At 45.6% G+C, this 16,746-nt stretch overlaps 1 protein-coding gene across 9 annotated transcripts in view; it reads left to right on the forward strand.

Moving 5' to 3' along the window:
* Window positions 1–16,746, forward strand: part of PRPSAP1 (phosphoribosyl pyrophosphate synthetase associated protein 1) — a 36,932-nt gene that overhangs the window by 14,179 nt on the left and 6,007 nt on the right. For 4 of the 9 annotated variants that reach the window (XM_026860798.1, XM_026860802.1, XM_026860800.1 and 1 more), the window contains 5 exons: window positions 3,160–3,212; window positions 9,193–9,365; window positions 9,764–9,884; window positions 11,031–11,086; window positions 11,613–11,758. In XM_026860798.1, the coding sequence (XP_026716599.1) occupies window positions 3,160–3,212; window positions 9,193–9,365; window positions 9,764–9,884; window positions 11,031–11,086; window positions 11,613–11,758 (549 nt within the window). Of the gene's footprint in view, window positions 1–2,922; window positions 3,080–3,157; window positions 3,213–4,869; window positions 4,937–8,129; window positions 8,362–9,192; window positions 9,366–9,763; window positions 9,885–11,030; window positions 11,087–11,612; window positions 11,759–16,746 lie in introns of those variants that run through there. The other 5 variants (XM_026860801.1, XM_026860804.1, XM_026860806.1 and 2 more) reach the window with 5 other exon arrangements.

Below are 16,746 nucleotides of genomic sequence, written 5' to 3' on the forward strand. Positions count from 1 at the left end.
CCCCCCCCGCCCTGTAGCCAACTACTGCCCCACACAGCAGGCCTTTTGTTGATTGAGCTCGTTTTGCTTGGAGGTGTGAGTTAGCTCCAAGACCTGAAGTAGTATTTTTGCCAGAAGAAGCTGTATCTCTCTGCAGTGGTGTGTGCTCTGGGTTACCTGTAGTGGCAGCCTGTTCTTTCCTAGTGTAGATCCAATGACTCTGATATCCAGGTGATCTGGTAGTTGTGATAGCCCCTGTTCATACCATTATGCTGTTAGTCCTGAAGCCCAATGCAAACAAGAGTTCTTGCTGTCAGTTTAATTCCTCTGTTGCCTAAAGCAACAAGCAATTGGGAGCTTCTGCACAGAGAGGATTTAGAAAGAAAAGAGCTGGGGTTGGAGAGGAAAAAGGGAGAGGTGATGGGAAGGGGGAATTTATCTTTGAACTCTGTTACAAATGGTTGCTCCCAGGCTGTGTGGTGGCTAAGGCTGTGCTCTGCCCTTGACTTCAGCGCAGATCTCCCTTTTGACACAAGTCCTGCAGAATTCGATATTTTACAACAGGACCTGCACAAAATGTCCCCTCTTTAATAGCCTTGACTAAATCAAGGTTTTATCAGACTCCTTCTCTGGCTGAAGTCTTGGCTTATGCAAATCTTTCAGAAATGGATTTAGTGGAAGGTGTGCCCCTTGGGTAAACATACCTGAACTGCTTTGGTGGAGCTGCCTGTCAGTCTGTCTGCTATGCCTGCAGCTCAGAGGACTGCAGAGTGCTGCAGGCAGGGTTGATGTATGACTTTTATGGGCAGTTTTATCTCATATCCTTCCCATTGCTGCCCCTCTTATTTACTTGCAGTCAATAGTTGGAGCAGAGATGGGATTTATTGTCTGAGCAGAGCAATCTACTACTGCTCATTCCTTTAAGCTGGCAGCTGCTTACTTATTGTCTCTTCTGCTGCTATCTGCACCTAGGTTTGACAAGCTGAGCTGTTTAGTGTCTTTCTTTCATTGGGAAGCAAACTTACCTTTCCAATTTCTTGTTTCAGCAGCACAGAAGTTGTGCTGCTGCTCTATGGTCAGAATAGGGGACCACTGGGCTCTGGTTTCTTCTTGCCAGCTACATCCTCGCAGAGCATCACAAACCTCCACTGTGTGTGTTTGCCACCTCTTAACATTGAAAGTGCCACCCTCTAAGAGATGTTTTCTGAGATGTGTCCAGCTGGACTGTTTTTGGAGCTTCCCCTCCTTCCACGAGATGCAGGGGTGACTAAGGGCACTTGCCAGTAGGGAGGTAGGAGCATGCTATCTGCAGTAAAGTCAGGGTGCATGTGCCTCCAAAGGGAGCTGCAAGACTTACCGTGCAGTTGTGGAGGAACAAGTGTGAGTCATTAAACGTTTACCCCCACACACTGGTTTGTTTTGTATGTGATTCTTGAGCTAGTTTCAACTTGGATGCCTTGGCAGCGATTAGGCCAAAGCTTAGTGGTTGCAAATGCCTGACTGTCATGGGAAAGACAGCAGGATCCCAACGGGCTGTAAGAGCTTGCTGGAGCCTATCTGCAAAACTCGCCTTTACTGTCCATCCATCCCTGGGCATGCCTTTGCTGCCAGTTCTTTTTTGAAGATACTGAAGGTACTGAGGATGCCTTTGTATCGCAGCTGCATGTTTTAAGTCAACAGGGCTGATGAGAGAAGCTGAATTAGAGATTTGGGTGACTTGCCTGCTCTGGATGGCACAGTGCCCAGGTGATGCTGCAGTCAGCTGGTGACAACCACACACCTATGATTCTTGTTGCAAGAGTTTACTCATCAGCCCTAGCCATGGCAAAACGTGCTGCCAGACACATGATCGCAAACGTGTGTGTGCCAAATACGTGCTTCATAGCCAGCTAAGCAACTATATCCCATTGCATTCGAGTATCTGTTATTGCAGCTGTAACGGGCACACTTTCCAGGTCAGCTTCTAGCTGAGACCTCCAGCTTGTGGGCTCGTAGCTGAGTCCAGCAGTTGCTGGTGGGCCAGCAGTGTGCCTGTGTCAGGCTGTCTTGCTCATTGACTTCTGAAAAAACAAATCTTTGGGACAATTGAAATACATGGCTGAGTCTGTGGCTAAGGAAATGGAGAGAGATCAGTTGCTGAAGGAGGTAGACTGGAGGAAAGCCAGCAGTGGGTGTGGGCCTTTTATTTGGGGATAGTTTCAATTCACATAATTTTGGCATGTGTCCAGGTAAATACACTATTTGTGCAGACAGGAAACCAGTGCCATAATCCACGCATTGAACAAGGTATTTTTTAGGCATAAACTGTTTGCTAATCCAGTGTGTGGGCACGGCCACCAAGCAGATCCTAGAAGAGAGGAGGGACTTGCAGTCTGCTCCAGCCAGCTCAGTTGCAGCAACATGTCTGTCCCAAGTGTCTCGCTGGTGTGGGGTCTCTCAGTTGAGGCTCATGGTTAAAGCACATGTGCCTCTAAATACTTACTGATGGGTTACTTGTCAGTACAGCTAAATACAGAAGTGTCATCTGAGGGAATAATCTGCCTTTCAGAGCCTTTTAAAGCACTTTTCAAAATGAGTTGTTCTTATATAAGAAATAAAAAAAAAGGGGGGAGGTGCAATTGTTAATCTTTATTGTGATGAATGTTGTAGGTTTGACATTTGAGAAGAGGAAGGAGTAATTTAAAAAAATCAGAAAAGTATTTTCTGAAGTTAAAATCTCTTCAATCAGCTGAGTTATTTCAGAAGGAAAGTATTGGGGGGAAGAAAAAAGAAAAAGATGTGGGAGTCAAAAAAAAAAAAACCAAAAAACAAACAACCCCAAACCAAAAACCCCTAGTTAGTTGCCATTCATCAAATGTGAGTAAATCACAACAGATCTGCCTAAAGTGGCATTGCATAGGCTGGCAAAATATCCTGTGCCATCAGGAGGCACAGCCTGTATTCAGTGCAAGGACTGGCTCTTCGAGTGCAGCGCTGACCTGCTGCAGGGCAGCATGCCCCAGGATGTTGGGGGGAAGGAGCCTCCTGAGGAAGGGGAGGATGTGTAGTTCTGCAGCCTGGCTGGTGCATTTGGCTCCCAGTTAGACAATGCTGTGTTTTGGTGTGTAATGTTTGTCCAGTCTCTGCTTTGGATCACAAACTGCTGGGTTCCTCCATTTTTAATCTCCTTTTTCTCTCCAGGCGTCTCGGTGCTGAGCTGGGGAAATCTGTGGTGTACCAGGAAACCAATGGAGGTGAGAGAAATCTTCACTATTTGCAACTATTTTGAGGTAATCTCAGAAATACTGGGTAACTCTATCAGTGAAACCTGTCTAGTAAGTGCAGTCATACAGCTGTGAAGTTGCTGCTGCTCCTGGCAGTGCTAAACCCTCGTGGCTGACCTTGGACAAGCAATTAAATGTGTTCCTTGTTTTCCCCTGTTACTTTGTCTGCCCATCAGCTAATGCTTGTCTAAGGGAGAGTCCTACCTTGGGTGTTAGCTGCTACAAAATCTTACATGCTCTTGTGCTTAGCAAAACATCTCCCAGGTTTAAAAGTAATGGCCTGCTTTCTAAGTGTCTGCCTTGCAAACTTTTAAATTATCCCTTTCTTCCAGCCCTCCCCGCCACAGTTTACAGCTGCCCTAGCAAGGACCTGTCCTCTTGCTTTAAAGAGTGCAAATTCAGGGCTGTGCCAGGGAGCGTGCCTCTTGGAGCTTGCTTTCATCTCTTTAATGTGGCAAGTGTCTGTTTTCCAACGCTGGGCTAAAACAAGGATATTGGCTAACAGAGTTCAGTGGCTCAGAGTCACTTACTGTTTGAAGACCTTATTGCAAGAGAGACTAGAACCAGAGAGCTGATACAGGCAAGAGGAAGTGGTGCTGCATGGCTCGGCAGGAGGATTTAGGATAGTGCTGCTGTTCTTACAGCCAGAATGGGCCACGCAGTGTGTAAGCTGCCGTGGTTATGGTTGGGTTGGCTGTTGTGTTTGTGCTAGTGAGAGCTCTCTGCCCTGTGGGGTTAGCGTTAAATCAGGTTACTTGCTACAAGGTCTGAAGTCGTTCTTCATCACTGCACAGCAAATCCGTCTGCTTTCAGTGGAGTCCCTTAAGGTTACTGCCAGTGCCCAGGCAATTAAACTTTGAATTCTGTAGCTGGGTAGATGTTTCTCTCCTTTCACTTATTATCCCTGCCCTCTTAATTCAGGACTGTGTGGGAAATGAGTGGCTAAGACAGGCACCTCAGGAAACCTTGTGTCACTGCTTTGGCTCTGCAGAGCCTGCTGCTCTGCTTTGGGCCTTGGCCTTTGCGTTTGAGTCTGGGACTGTAGAAATTGTGTTCAGCAAGGACCTGGGTTTCCAGCTAGTGTCAGTCTTGAAATGTCTTGACCTTGGTAGTGAGTTTGGGGAGATCTCCTTCTGAACTCTATGCTGCTGGTGTTGCCTTGGGCTCTCCAGCCTGTATGGAGCTGACCCCATGGTAAGCTGCAAGAGAACTGAGTTACTTTCTTGGTAAGTACTAAAGGTTACACTGCTTTGGGTGGTTGGTTGGTCACTAATGCAGGTGGTATTGACAGCTTTCAGCACTCAGCATGGAGAAGTGAAAAGGATCTCTCATCGAGAGTTAGTTAATTGTCTTATACGTGTAAGAGAACAGCTGTCCAGCCTGGTTTTGTGCTGTAAATCCAACTAACTCACTGATATGTCGTGCCAGCTCTTTACTTTCCAGGACCAGCCTTTGGAAAATCCCCTTGGCTCATCTGCCATTTAGTGGGTGTCTGTGCACGAAGGGCAAAGGAGCAGGTCCTCATCTGCCCTGAGCAGTGGACAAAGTTGCTGCTAAAACATAGTTTGTTATCACTGTAAATCTGATGTTTGGAAACAAAACTGACTGTGTTTTCAATCCTCTTCAGAAACAAGAGTTGAAATAAAAGAATCTGTCCGGGGACAGGATATCTTCATTATACAGACAATCCCCAGGTAAGGGACCTGTGGCTCAGTTTTGCAGCTGTGATATGCTTTGAATTTCTGGTTCAGAAGATTGTTCGATAGCCAGCATGATAACCAGTATCCTTCCAGTGTTGTCATTGCTTTGACTTACATTTAAGACACCACGTAGTGTTAAGCTGCTAAAATTCCCAGAGGATCGCTTGTGCCACAGCAAACTGAGAAGCGTCCCATCAAATAACTTAAGTGTGTCACTTGAGGAAAGAACAGGTGTAACTGATGGCTTCAAGTGGAATATCCCTGGTCTGTGAGTTGGTGTCCTTGCAGGCTCAGTTGTTTGATTTCTGACTTCCGTTTCCATTTTGAAATGTGTAATTTCCTCTGCCTCCCAATTACCAAGCAGCAGAGCCAGCAACAAACAGCAGCTATTGATTTCATTGCAGGCTGGATTATTCTTCCCCTTTTGCTGTGGTGAGGTGGAAGTCTGTACCTTCCCTCCTGTATTCTTGATGATGTTGGGCGTTTTCTTAAGTGAGCCTTTCTGGTTTTTATTTTGATCTGTTCTAGCCTTTGAATAAGAGGAAAAAGAAGTGCTGCAAGTAACTAGGGGACTAGAAAACCAGCTGCTAACCTCAGGAATCTTGCTGCTTTCTGACTGAGGAAGAGTGTAGCGAGATAGCACTAGTATAGTGAGAAGGGAGCCTACAAACCAACAGTAACTGCAAAATGACCAACTATGAGTAGGGGAGGTGCTGTTTTCAGAGATGAGATTTTGATAGGATGCCTTTTGCACAGTTAGCAAAACAAGGATATTCCTGCTCTGATAGCTTTTTCCAAGTTAGCAAATTCTGCTCAGATTTGGGAAATCACAAGAACAGTTATAAGTACCAGAGCTCAAGCAGGTAGCAGAATACCATTGAAACAGAACTTTTTATTGCTTGCCAAAGAAACAGATCACTCTGAGAATTCAGATTCATTTTCTCTTCTAGTGCTTGGCCTGTTGTTAAAGAAATCAGTAGGACTACAAGATCAGCTTGCTCCCTTCTGGAGTTCCTCTTGCAGGCTGAGACATTTTCCTAGAGCTCATCTCTCTCTGGACAAATGCTCAAAGTGTTTTTTTTTCCTCAGGGAGCAACTAAATTTCTGCAAGAAGAAAGTCCAGTGATGCAGGATTATGTTTCGAGTGAATAGTGCCATTCTCCTGTGCCTCGTGAGAGAGTTCTCTGAAATAACTTGTAACTGAGAGCTGTGTAAACATGGAACAGACAAGGTGTTGAGAGATAACTCAGAGCATTAGGGGCAGCAATAGTTTGGGGAGGGGAAAACCTCCTCTGCTTTTAACTTCTTGATCTCCTTGTTTTTCCATAAACTGAATTCAGTGTTGTGGGCCAAGAAAAGGGTCCTTTTTAGCCAAAATGTTCAAGGCTCTCCAGGTGAGGAGCTGCTGTTGTGCAGCCAAGTCATCTTTTATTCTTAAAATGCAGCTGTGCTTTGCTGCATTGCTTGAGAGGACAGGTTCAAGGGCATCTCAATTTTGCAGTGAGTTTCAGGGAGCTTTTCAGGAGAGTAAAAACAACAACTGTGTTGAATATTCTAAGAATAGCACTTCCATGCTCAGTAGCGGTTTGAAAATCAAAGAAAATATTAAGACTCAGTAGGAAGGGAGTAGAGAGAGAAGCAACCTTGTTATGCTGCAATGTGAATTCGCAGTCTGCATCTTAAATGCACAGAGAGAATGAAAATACCTGAATATTTGATACCAGCTCCCTGTCCAAAAAGCATACAGCAGAACTAAAAATGTTAGCAAGACCGGTATCATCCAAGACTGCTGGTGTGTGGACTAGCATTTGTATGAGGGAAAACCAAATAGCTCATGTTTAGACTGTAGAAAAATGGAAGAATTGGTGCTTTAGTGATACACTAAGAGCAAAAGGAGTCTTTTAGTGCTGAATGTTGGTGTTGGTTGTTGCAAAGTTGATTGGCAGCTTCACATAAGCCATTTGCTTAGCCCCAAGAACAGGGCTGGGGAGCAGTGTGGGAGGCTGGCTGGAGAGGGGTGGTAAGTGGGGTGTGAGGGATAGCTGAGCTGGCTCTAAATGTCCTGGTAATGAGCTGACAGTCCCTGTGTGAGGTCTTGGCTCAGGTTTTCCAGCAGTAACCATGAGCACAGCTTCAAGGAAGGAGGTGGGGAGTGCAGCAAGGTGCTGGGGTGCTCTCCTGGGTACCCCTTTTGGAGGTGCTGTGGCTGGGGTTCCACTGCAGATGTTATTTCCCCCAATTAGTCCCCACCCCAAGCCAGGCCCTTGACTGGGGTCCGTGCCCCTTGCAGAGGAGCAGGTCATTGTGATGGCTGGCTCAGTGTGAAGCCTCCAGGAGGGTGCTCCTCGCCTCTACGAACCCCCCAGCGGCCCCCCGGGTCCTGCTGGAGGAACAGACGCATCTGCCTCTGCCTGGTGCTGTGCTGGCTGGTCTGCAGGAGCTTCCCAGAGCCCAGCGTGGGCTCCTGCTTGACTATGGAGAGGAGGGCTCCTCCTTGAGTAATTTCTCCATGGATATGGCTGCCAGTGTCCCACAGTAGCAGCAGGACTGCTGCTGCCATTTGAAATCAGCAGCAACCATTTCTGCCAGGAGCAGTTTTGTTCTCTATCTGCTTTTTTACATGAATATATATATTTTTAAAGAGTAATTTGAAAAATCATGATGGAAAATATTGTATTTCTGGGATGAACTTTAAATAGGCTTGAACTTGGCCACTTTGTTTTCATACAACACTGATAGTAGCATCTTTTTCTCCTCTCATGGCCCCACTGGCACAGACAGCTAAAACACCAAAGGGAAGAAACCGTTCTTTGTTTGCTCGTTGTCCTATGTGGCAGGGGGCTATGTTTTATGTAATTCTTGGCTGAGTTCTTCAGAGCTAACAAAGCTTTCTTGTGTATAAACGGCATTGTGTGTGAGGGCTGGCGGGGCCAGCAGAAGAACAGAGACCCAGAGCGCTCCCAAATGAAGAGGCACAAACAGAGGTTAATTTCTGAAGGAAGGGGGAGTGATGGAGGAATGGAAATGGTTAGGGGTTTGTCACGGGTCACATGGACAGAGGCTGGGATAAACCATCTCTCTGAGCTCTTGGGGAAGCCCTCCCTGGTGGTCAGGAGGAAAATGGGTCCTCGAGCAATGTCTGGGTAACATCCAGAAAGCTCTGCAGAGCTTTAAACTGCTCTGTGCTGTTTATTCCTCTGCTGCTGTGTGGAAGGATGGTCCGCTCAGCCCCTGCTCTGTCACCATGGGCTCCACTGCCAGTCTTGCCCCCTGGGGACCAGTCTGTGCAAGTGGTGTGTCAGTTGAGGCCATCTGTGCTGAACCCCCCCCCAGGCAATTGCGGGTGTCTGTGCTGTCAGAGGATTGCCAGTCCCTGTCTTCTCTGAAGTTCATGTTCTTCAGTTCCCAGGTGACCTCAGGTCAGTTTGGGACGATGCAGACGGTGTGTCTTGGAGGTTTTAAGAAAGTAAAAGGGCTTGGCTTTTTTTTCCCCTTCCCAAAATTGTTTAAAGTACAGACTAATACATCCGTTGCTGGGCCATGTCAGTCATCATGTTGAAGCTAACTGAAAATGGGGTTTTACGAGTATACCTTGCTGTGGTCTACAGATAAGTTCTGCCTATGTTGCATTTTTGTTTTTTCTTTCAAGAAGGAGTTGTTTAGCATTTACTGTGCTGTTGTTCTTCCCATTTCTGATAAGCAAGATAGCATGGAGATGCCGATCTCCACCAAAGTGATGTGCCTGAACTTTGTACTGCTCCAAAGTGCAATATTTCTTATGACAGGAAAAATAACCTGCCTTATACTGTTAAAAATGAAAATACCCTAATAAAGCCAATGTGGATGAAGTTGTGTTGGCTACATGTGTTCCGCTTCTTTAAAAGACTATTTTATTTCAAAATACACTGTATGAGGTGACATTTGTTACAACATAAATGAAAAAAATGCCCTTTTTTGTTGTGATGATGGAGGGGAATCATTATATACCTCATGTTAGAATACAAAATCAAATTCTAGTCCACAGCTCTTGAGTGCTGGAGTCATGTCCTGTACATACAACAGTTGATTGTAATGTGCTGTGGCACGATGGAAGGAGCTATACAATTACAATTTGGGTATTGCATACATTAGCATTAGATGTAGCATTATTTGCTTGGAAGTTTGGTGAGGAGAGAAATGGGTATAAAACGAAAAGGAGTTGCACTGGAAAACCACCTACTGATACTTGGAATGGTTTTCAAATCTCCTAGGGATGTGAATACTGCTGTCATGGAGCTGCTGATAATGGCGTATGCACTGAAGACATCCTGTGCCAGGAACATCATTGGGGTCATCCCTTACTTTCCCTACAGCAAACAGAGCAAGATGAGGAAGAGGGGCTCTATAGTCTGCAAGCTGCTGGCTTCGATGCTTGCCAAGGCAGGTGAGTGTTGCAGGCTTGGACGCTGCATTGCATGTGGCTGCCGGGCATCCCAGAGGGCGTCTGTCCTTCCATTCTTCTCCCACTCAGTGTGGGGATGTGCTGCTGAGCCCTTGTGCCACCCTGGCGGAATTAATTTGCTTCAGCTTAATTTTATTTCTTTGTAACTTGCACCTGGGGAAGTGGCCTAGAAGTGTCATACTGAAATACAGTGTCAGCACATGCCTGTTTCTCATTATGTCTTTGGAACTTTTTACATTAACCTGTTTATGCTTATTTTATCACATGGCTTAACAGTCTGAGTAATAGCTAAAATAGTCTGGAAAATTGACATATTCGAGGAACTCCAGCCATGTGGGAGTCTTCTCAATGAATTGTTACCTTTTTTTTTCCCCCCTTAGGTTTAACACACATTATCACTATGGACCTTCATCAAAAAGAAATTCAAGGCTTCTTCAGCTTCCCAGTAGACAACCTGAGAGCATCCCCTTTCTTGCTTCAGTATATACAGGAAGAAGTGAGGTTACTCTAGTTCTATATTTAAGGGTTGTTTAGATGAGATGCTGGGGGGTATGGTGTAGGGGAGAACAATGTGGAGTCGGGCTGATGGTTGGACTCAATGATCCCAAGGGTCTTTTCCAACCTGAATGATTCTGTGATTCTATATATATCATCTTGTCTTAACTCGTCTTAATGTGACAGCAGCATTGGACCTCAGCTCATGCAGAAGTTGTGTTATCAGGCTAGGTCAGTCATTCTGTTAACGAATTCTTTCTTAGGGGGCACCTGTTGCATGTTTCTTAGGGAAGTGGGGAAATGTTACGTTGTGTGATTGTACCGAGATAGAAATTGAGCTCTTGACAATAAGCAGAAGATGAGCTTGTTCTCTGTAGGGTTAGTGCCCTTTGATAGATGCCATTTATGCTCCTGCCTTTAATCACCTTTTAAATCCTGTTAAACTGTCTCCCCTCACCCTTTGTTCTGCAGTGTATGTCTGACTGCTCTGAATTATTGATAGACTTTGTCTTGGGCTGAGTGTAGGAATGCTGAGCACAGCAGGGCTGGGGGAAGGGCACGGAGGTTTTATTTTCTGTGTGCAGAAGATGATGGTTTATGCCTACACAGCAAGGACAAAGCTTCCCCATAGGAGGCCTCCTCCTGCAGACAGAATTAGCTGCCATCAGTCCCCATAGCGTAGGTAGGTTGAACATGGTGAATGTTCCCACCATTGCCCATTCTGAACACAAGGCCGGCGCCTGCTCTGCGCAGGCTATGGGGCTCCACATGCTGATCTCTGCAGAGGTTTAATGCCTCTGGCCCCCAGGGCCCATCACAACCTCTTCCCCTTCCTTCCCTGTGCCTCGGGCAGCTGTGCTCAGCACTGCAGACCAGGCTGTAACTTGTGGGCACCAGCAGGGAAGGAGACATGGAGCTGCAGTTACATCCAGAGTAGGACCTGCAGTCTTGCTGTACTAAACTTTTTTGTGTTGCATTTAGGGCAGAATACACAAATACTGGTGTTGAAAATTAGTGCAATTACCTCTAGTTTCTTGCTACAGAATGAAGAGTTGGGTCTGGGGAAGGAGAGTGGGCATGATTATTCAGCTATGTATCAAATCAGTTACCAGCTAAAAGGTCTTTACTTAAATAATTTTTTATCACATCCAGATTCCAGACTACAGAAATGCAGTTATTGTAGCCAAATCTCCTGATGCAGCTAAAAGGTAAATGGATCCTTTACTAGCGGGTTAAGAAACTTGGAAAAGATCTGGGCTGATGGGAAATACACCAGGAAAAGTATGGAAGGGTTGCAAATAGATCAGCAGTCTGGTCCATAAGTCCTTTGTGGCTGGAAAGGGGATGGAAGTCTCTTGTGGTGCAGATGGGCAGCTCGATTTTGCAGTCCCAACCCTGTGGGAGTAAATGCTTGGGATCTCTGCTGCTGCAGAGCTGGGGGGTTCACCTGGGGCCAGGATCAGACTAGCTGAGTTTCAGTAGTGCCTGACTGTCTCAGAAAGTATTTAGCATATGGAGGAATGCCAGGAGACCCCTGTGGTGGAGCCAAGGGCTAGAGTGGGCTTTGCAATATTAAGGAGGAATGAAGTCATTTCTAGTGAAGCTTCTTGCTGGGAAACAGCCACAGAGATGCAGCCTTTGCTTGCTCTGCTGGGCTTGGGAGAGGCCTGTTGCACTGGGCTGTGGAGTTGCATCAGCCCAACATGTTCCTGACATGCTGTGGTTGTCCTGCAGGGCTCAGTCTTACGCTGAGAGGCTACGGCTGGGACTAGCAGTGATCCACGGAGAGGCTCAGTGTACTGAGCAGGACATGGATGATGGACGTCACTCCCCTCCAATGGTCAAAAATGCAACTGTGCATCCTGGCCTGGAGCTACCATGTAAGATTAAGCTTCTCTGCTTACCTTTGGGGAGGAAAAAAAAAAAAGACAAGTTTGGTGGGAAATAGCTGTTGGTTTAGCTGTGTAGGTATATCCAGTCTAATGGTAGTTGGACGGGTGGAATTTTTCTGATGGAAAGGTTGATATCATCAAGTTGTAGAAGAAGGTACAGGGGAAGGTTTTTATTTAACTCTTTCTGGCCATGCAGAGCATCAGTATTGTTCTCCTTGGCTGTGCCCACTCAACAGTGTCAGACTGACAAACCTCTGATAAAGGTGGTGCTTTTACAGTGCTCAGCAACAAAACTCACTGAGCTAATGGAACAGAAAAGATATTCAAAAGTGTAACTAACACGGGAACAGCCACTGAGACAGGCTGCTGTCCCCAGCGTGCAGGGGACGGCTGGCCTTTGTCTTCCCCTCCTGCTGCAGCTGTTGTTACTGCTGGAAATTTTCTTCGTTTTGGCAGTGAGGTGATCATGTTCTAGTGTCTGTTTTGATAAGGTTCTGAGGTTTATGTGGCTAGGATGAATAGGTCCTCCTAGAGCATTGCTGAGCTTCTTCCTGTACTCTTGGCATTGATGAATAAGCACTGATTTTGGAGCACAGAGAAAAGGAAAAAGGAGGAAACCTGTGTTCTGGGAAGTGCTGTCCTCTTAGGATTGCTTGTATTCCTCCAACGGCAGCAGCCAAGTAACAACAGTACAATCAAAATCCAGCTCTGTTTTGGAAGGATTTTTGCTTTCTGGGTAGATGGTGGTAGAGCAGAAATTGAGTGCAGGGAATGTGGCTGAGAAGTGACTGTGGGAAAGGATGCATGCTATGCTGTGTGGTAAGGAGCTATCCCTCATGCAGCCAAACTTAATTATACCAGCAGTGGTGAGGGCTACTGATAAGTGTCTCCTCTCATCTTCTTGAAGTTTAGGGAGAACATCCAACCAGTTTGTGAGCAAGTCATGGAGGGAAGGCAAGTAAGACTGCAGGCATTTTACATCACCCCAGTCATTGCTCACTGTAATACAATCAGTTAAACAGTGCTTCTGTTGCTGGTGAAACTACTCTTGGGCCTTGGAGGACACGTGGGGTTTGGCATTGAAGTTTGGGACTTCATCTCAATCGTTCCCCTTCTGGCAAGGGTTTTTTTTCCATGCCCTTCCAACAAAACAGGAATTTGTGTGGTTAGTCTTGGCCTTTTTCTTCCGTCATACTCTGAAGAGGATACTGTCCTCCAAAATATCAGTAGCTGACATTTGTTTGCTACTGGGGCATTGATGCAACTGTATTTTCATTTCCAACCATGTCACTTTAAGGAAGCTCAGCTGTGGGGGCTTGTGCTGCTGGAGAGCCTTGTAAATGGTAGCTTGTACAGAAATGTGCCCTTGTCCAGTTTAGTTATGATTCCAGTGGAAAATTGTTTTCGGTCCTCAGCTATCCAAACACAAACTAATTTGCTGTGTATCACCACTTTCTTATTTTATCTCCTGCAGAAACTCAGCACTTGACTAATGACCTTACATTCCTTTGTGCCTAAGGCACAAATGTAAAATAATCAAGCTGTGGCTTGGTAGCTGTCTTGTCAGGGAAACATGGGGTGGATTATGGGCCAGTCTTGTCCAAAACTCTCAGTAGGAATCTGCTTTTCTCTCCAGTTTTCTAATCTAATAGAAACCTGGTTTGGAGTGAGCTGGGCTCTGGTGCTGGTGGTGCACAGTAGTGAGGTGAGAGCTGTGTAAAAGCAGTCTGTAAGCTTCTAGTGCATGCTGGCTGTGTCACAGCCTCTGCCATGGAGCTGCACTCTGCCAGACAGAGGTGAAAATGCAGCTAGGGTCAGGGATGGCAACACTGTGACTGTCTGTACTTACCCTCTCTGCTGTGCCTCCTGTTTTGTCTGATTTGGTGTTCCCACCTCAACTGGCACATCAAACAAAACCCTTGATCAACTCTTCCTGATCTGTGTACCATCACCCGCAATCCTGTGGTGTCGGGTCTGATGGCAGAGCGAAGCAGGGTTCAGCTACGTCCCTGTATTGTTGTTTGTGAAAGGTGAGATGTGTGCTGCTCACCCAGAGCTGGTGCTTCCTTACACCAACACTGGCCAGAAAAACCTCCAGTTGTTGAAACGGAACTGGTCTCCCAGTCTGCCTGGGTCTGGGCAGTTGGAAGGTGAGGGCACTCCTGGAGAGTGGCTGAGACTGACTGTGGAGGATCCTGCTCTGGGCTACAACCCAGTCGGTGTGGAGCATCCTCTCCTCCCTCTCTGGACTCTGCAGTTCAGGGTCCCTGGTGGTTGTGTTGCAGCCAGAAGAGAGGCAAAACTCCTGTTTGGGAGCAGCCCCAGAGCCCTACAGCAACGGCTTGTACTTTATGCCATTCTTCATGGGCTTCCTAGTGAATTGGCTGGGCTCCTGTGTCCTGGCATACGCCTTTTCTCCTTATTCTAGTAGAGGTCATGTGCCTTTAATTAACGAGTCTTATGCAGTGTAATGGCTTATTTTTTGTCCTGAGAGTGTAGCCTGATGTGATACTCTGATTTAGTGTCATATGGAGCCCTACCAGAAAAAGTTGAAGGTGCTTCCAACTGCACCAAGTGCGGTGATAGAGCTACAGCAACAGCTCAGCTCACTCAAACCCCAGAAATCCGAGGTTTTGAGCCAGGACGTCACTCCGGGGTTATTCTGTTTGATTGTGTGCTCTCTGTGTCTCAAAGCTTGCAGCTGGCCTGGGGCTGTGCTTTAACAAATGCGTGTGGACTCTGTGTTTCCCTGTCCTTGAGAAAAGGGGTGGAGCACCATCTGTTAAATCATTTCAGTGCTTTGAAATTCAGTACTTTATACAGACAGCTAATGGTCTGCTTCAAACCCAGAGGCCAGCAAACTGCCATGAAGGAAGAGAGTTTGGGTGAAAAACAGGAGTGACTAGGTCTGTTCCTCCTTACCTGTCCCTGTCTCTTTCCTTTTTGGGCTGGGCACAGAGATATTATATTATCTGTCATTCCAGTACTATCTCTTCACAAAACAGTTTGTTCTTGAGCTCAATAGACTGTTGTAAATGCAACACTATTTTTCTTGGTGATTATCACTTTAATGCAGCTGTCAGCTCCAAACAGAGTTTGGTTTAGCATTTCTTAACCGAGTTTTGACTGCTTAATTAAAGCAACAGGTTTATGCACCTGGGAATGCTGTTTCTTCCTGCCAGTGATAATCTCACCTTTAACATGTGGTACTTGCATCGAAATAAAAGGGCAAGATAAACTGTTTGGCTGATGAACTTATTTCCCCACCACTCCTCAGTGTTCTTTGATAGGCTTGTTTTATAAAAATTGTGGTTGCTCTGTTTTTTTCTCTTTTTACTTTATTCTCCTCTTCCCCCCCCTGAAGCTACAGATACTACAAACTCTTCTTTCTCTTCAGGAAAAAAAAAAAAAAAACAGCAATTCTTGTAACCTAAACTCGTACGTAATCGAAGGGGTTACGTCAGGCAGAAGTGCAGCTGTGGTTTACTTCTGTTGCCCTCTTTTGTCTACATACAAATAGAAGATTTGTGTCTGGGAGGAAAATGTTCTTCGTTATTTGAGTAATTTTTTTCAAGCTACCTTCTTGTAGCAGTTCTGACTTGCACATCTTGATATGGCCAAATATTTTGAAGAAAACGAACCTGGCTGCAGTAACCCTTGCATAAGGTCTTATCGCATTGGAGCAATTCTCTTGAGATTTAATGTGGTTGTGGGTAGATCTTTGGCTTGCAATTTTTTTCTTTTCTTTGCAGAGAAAATTGAACAAGAAAAAGGGAGAACATCTCTTTAGGATCCGGGTAGGTCGACGTGTTGCCTACCATACTTTAAAAATAAAGCAAAATTTAAGTACAGCATTTAAAAAAGAGATGTGAAGCACTGCTGATGTTGCTAGCTGCTGTGTTAGCTTTTAAGCATAGCAAGGAATGTGTCTGCTTCCTTTATGGAATAGAAGGATACTGATTTGCTGAAACTTCATGTGTTTGTAAGTAAAATAGTACTGAATTTCAGCTCCCTAGGCCTGTTCACTATTTGCTTAGCAAAGAATTTTCCCTAGCCTGGCTGTTGTAAACAGAAATGGTACTCTGAGGCACAGAAGGGTGGGATGGTAGCCCATTTCACAGGTATTTTCACAGCTCCTGCCAGGATTTTTGTTACTGTCCAAACCAGATAATAAACTAATAGCTAATCTAATCAGGTAGGTAGTGCCTGTAATTGAAATTTATGGTCTGCTTATCTCTTGTGATAATTAATCTTGGTTTATTACAAATACTCTTCCTTCTCATAAGAATAGTTTCCCTTGAGGATTTAGACATGACTTTGCATTTCACAGGAGACTCAGGAATAACAATGCAAGGGAGGCTGGGGAATCTGTGCTCCAAAGAGGAATTAACTCTTAAGTCCAAGGTAGCTGTGACTTCAGCTGCAAAACCTAGCAACAAGTAATGTTACTTTGGTCAAAACAGAACTATTGGACACCTTTTATACAGTTTTGGTAGGCTTATGGAAAACCAGTCTGCGGAGTAGGCTGTGTATATGAAGAACAGCTCTACACACAAATCTTTGGAGCTGTGGTCCTTAAATTGCTTTCATCATGTCCCTCAGCCTGACTTGCTCACCCAGCTGTGCTTGCACTCCAGGCATTCCCGGGCACTGAGCTGTGGGAATGCTACTGGATCAGCCTGCTGTGCAGGATGGGGAGTTTCGTGTAGGACTTCTCTGACCCAGGAGGGCAGAAATCAATATTCAGACAGGCTTTTTGATGGGCGATGGCTTGTGTTCTTGTGTTGCTCAAGTATTATATTGAAGGAGGTTATCTTAAAGGAGAAAAGTCTTGCTAGCCAGGGTGTCCAAAACTTGGCGTTTGAGAAGCCTCTGTGGCTAGAATCATGGAAAGACCTGAGTTTACGGAGAGGCACAAAGTGCATTGGTAGGACACTGCTGCACTCCCTGTAGAGAATATAAAATCTTGGGGGGGG

The sequence above is a fragment of the Athene cunicularia genome (assembly GCF_003259725.1).
Source record: "Athene cunicularia isolate RWA chromosome 18 unlocalized genomic scaffold, athCun1 chr18_part1, whole genome shotgun sequence".
In the NCBI taxonomy this organism is placed as follows: domain Eukaryota; kingdom Metazoa; phylum Chordata; class Aves; order Strigiformes; family Strigidae; genus Athene; species Athene cunicularia.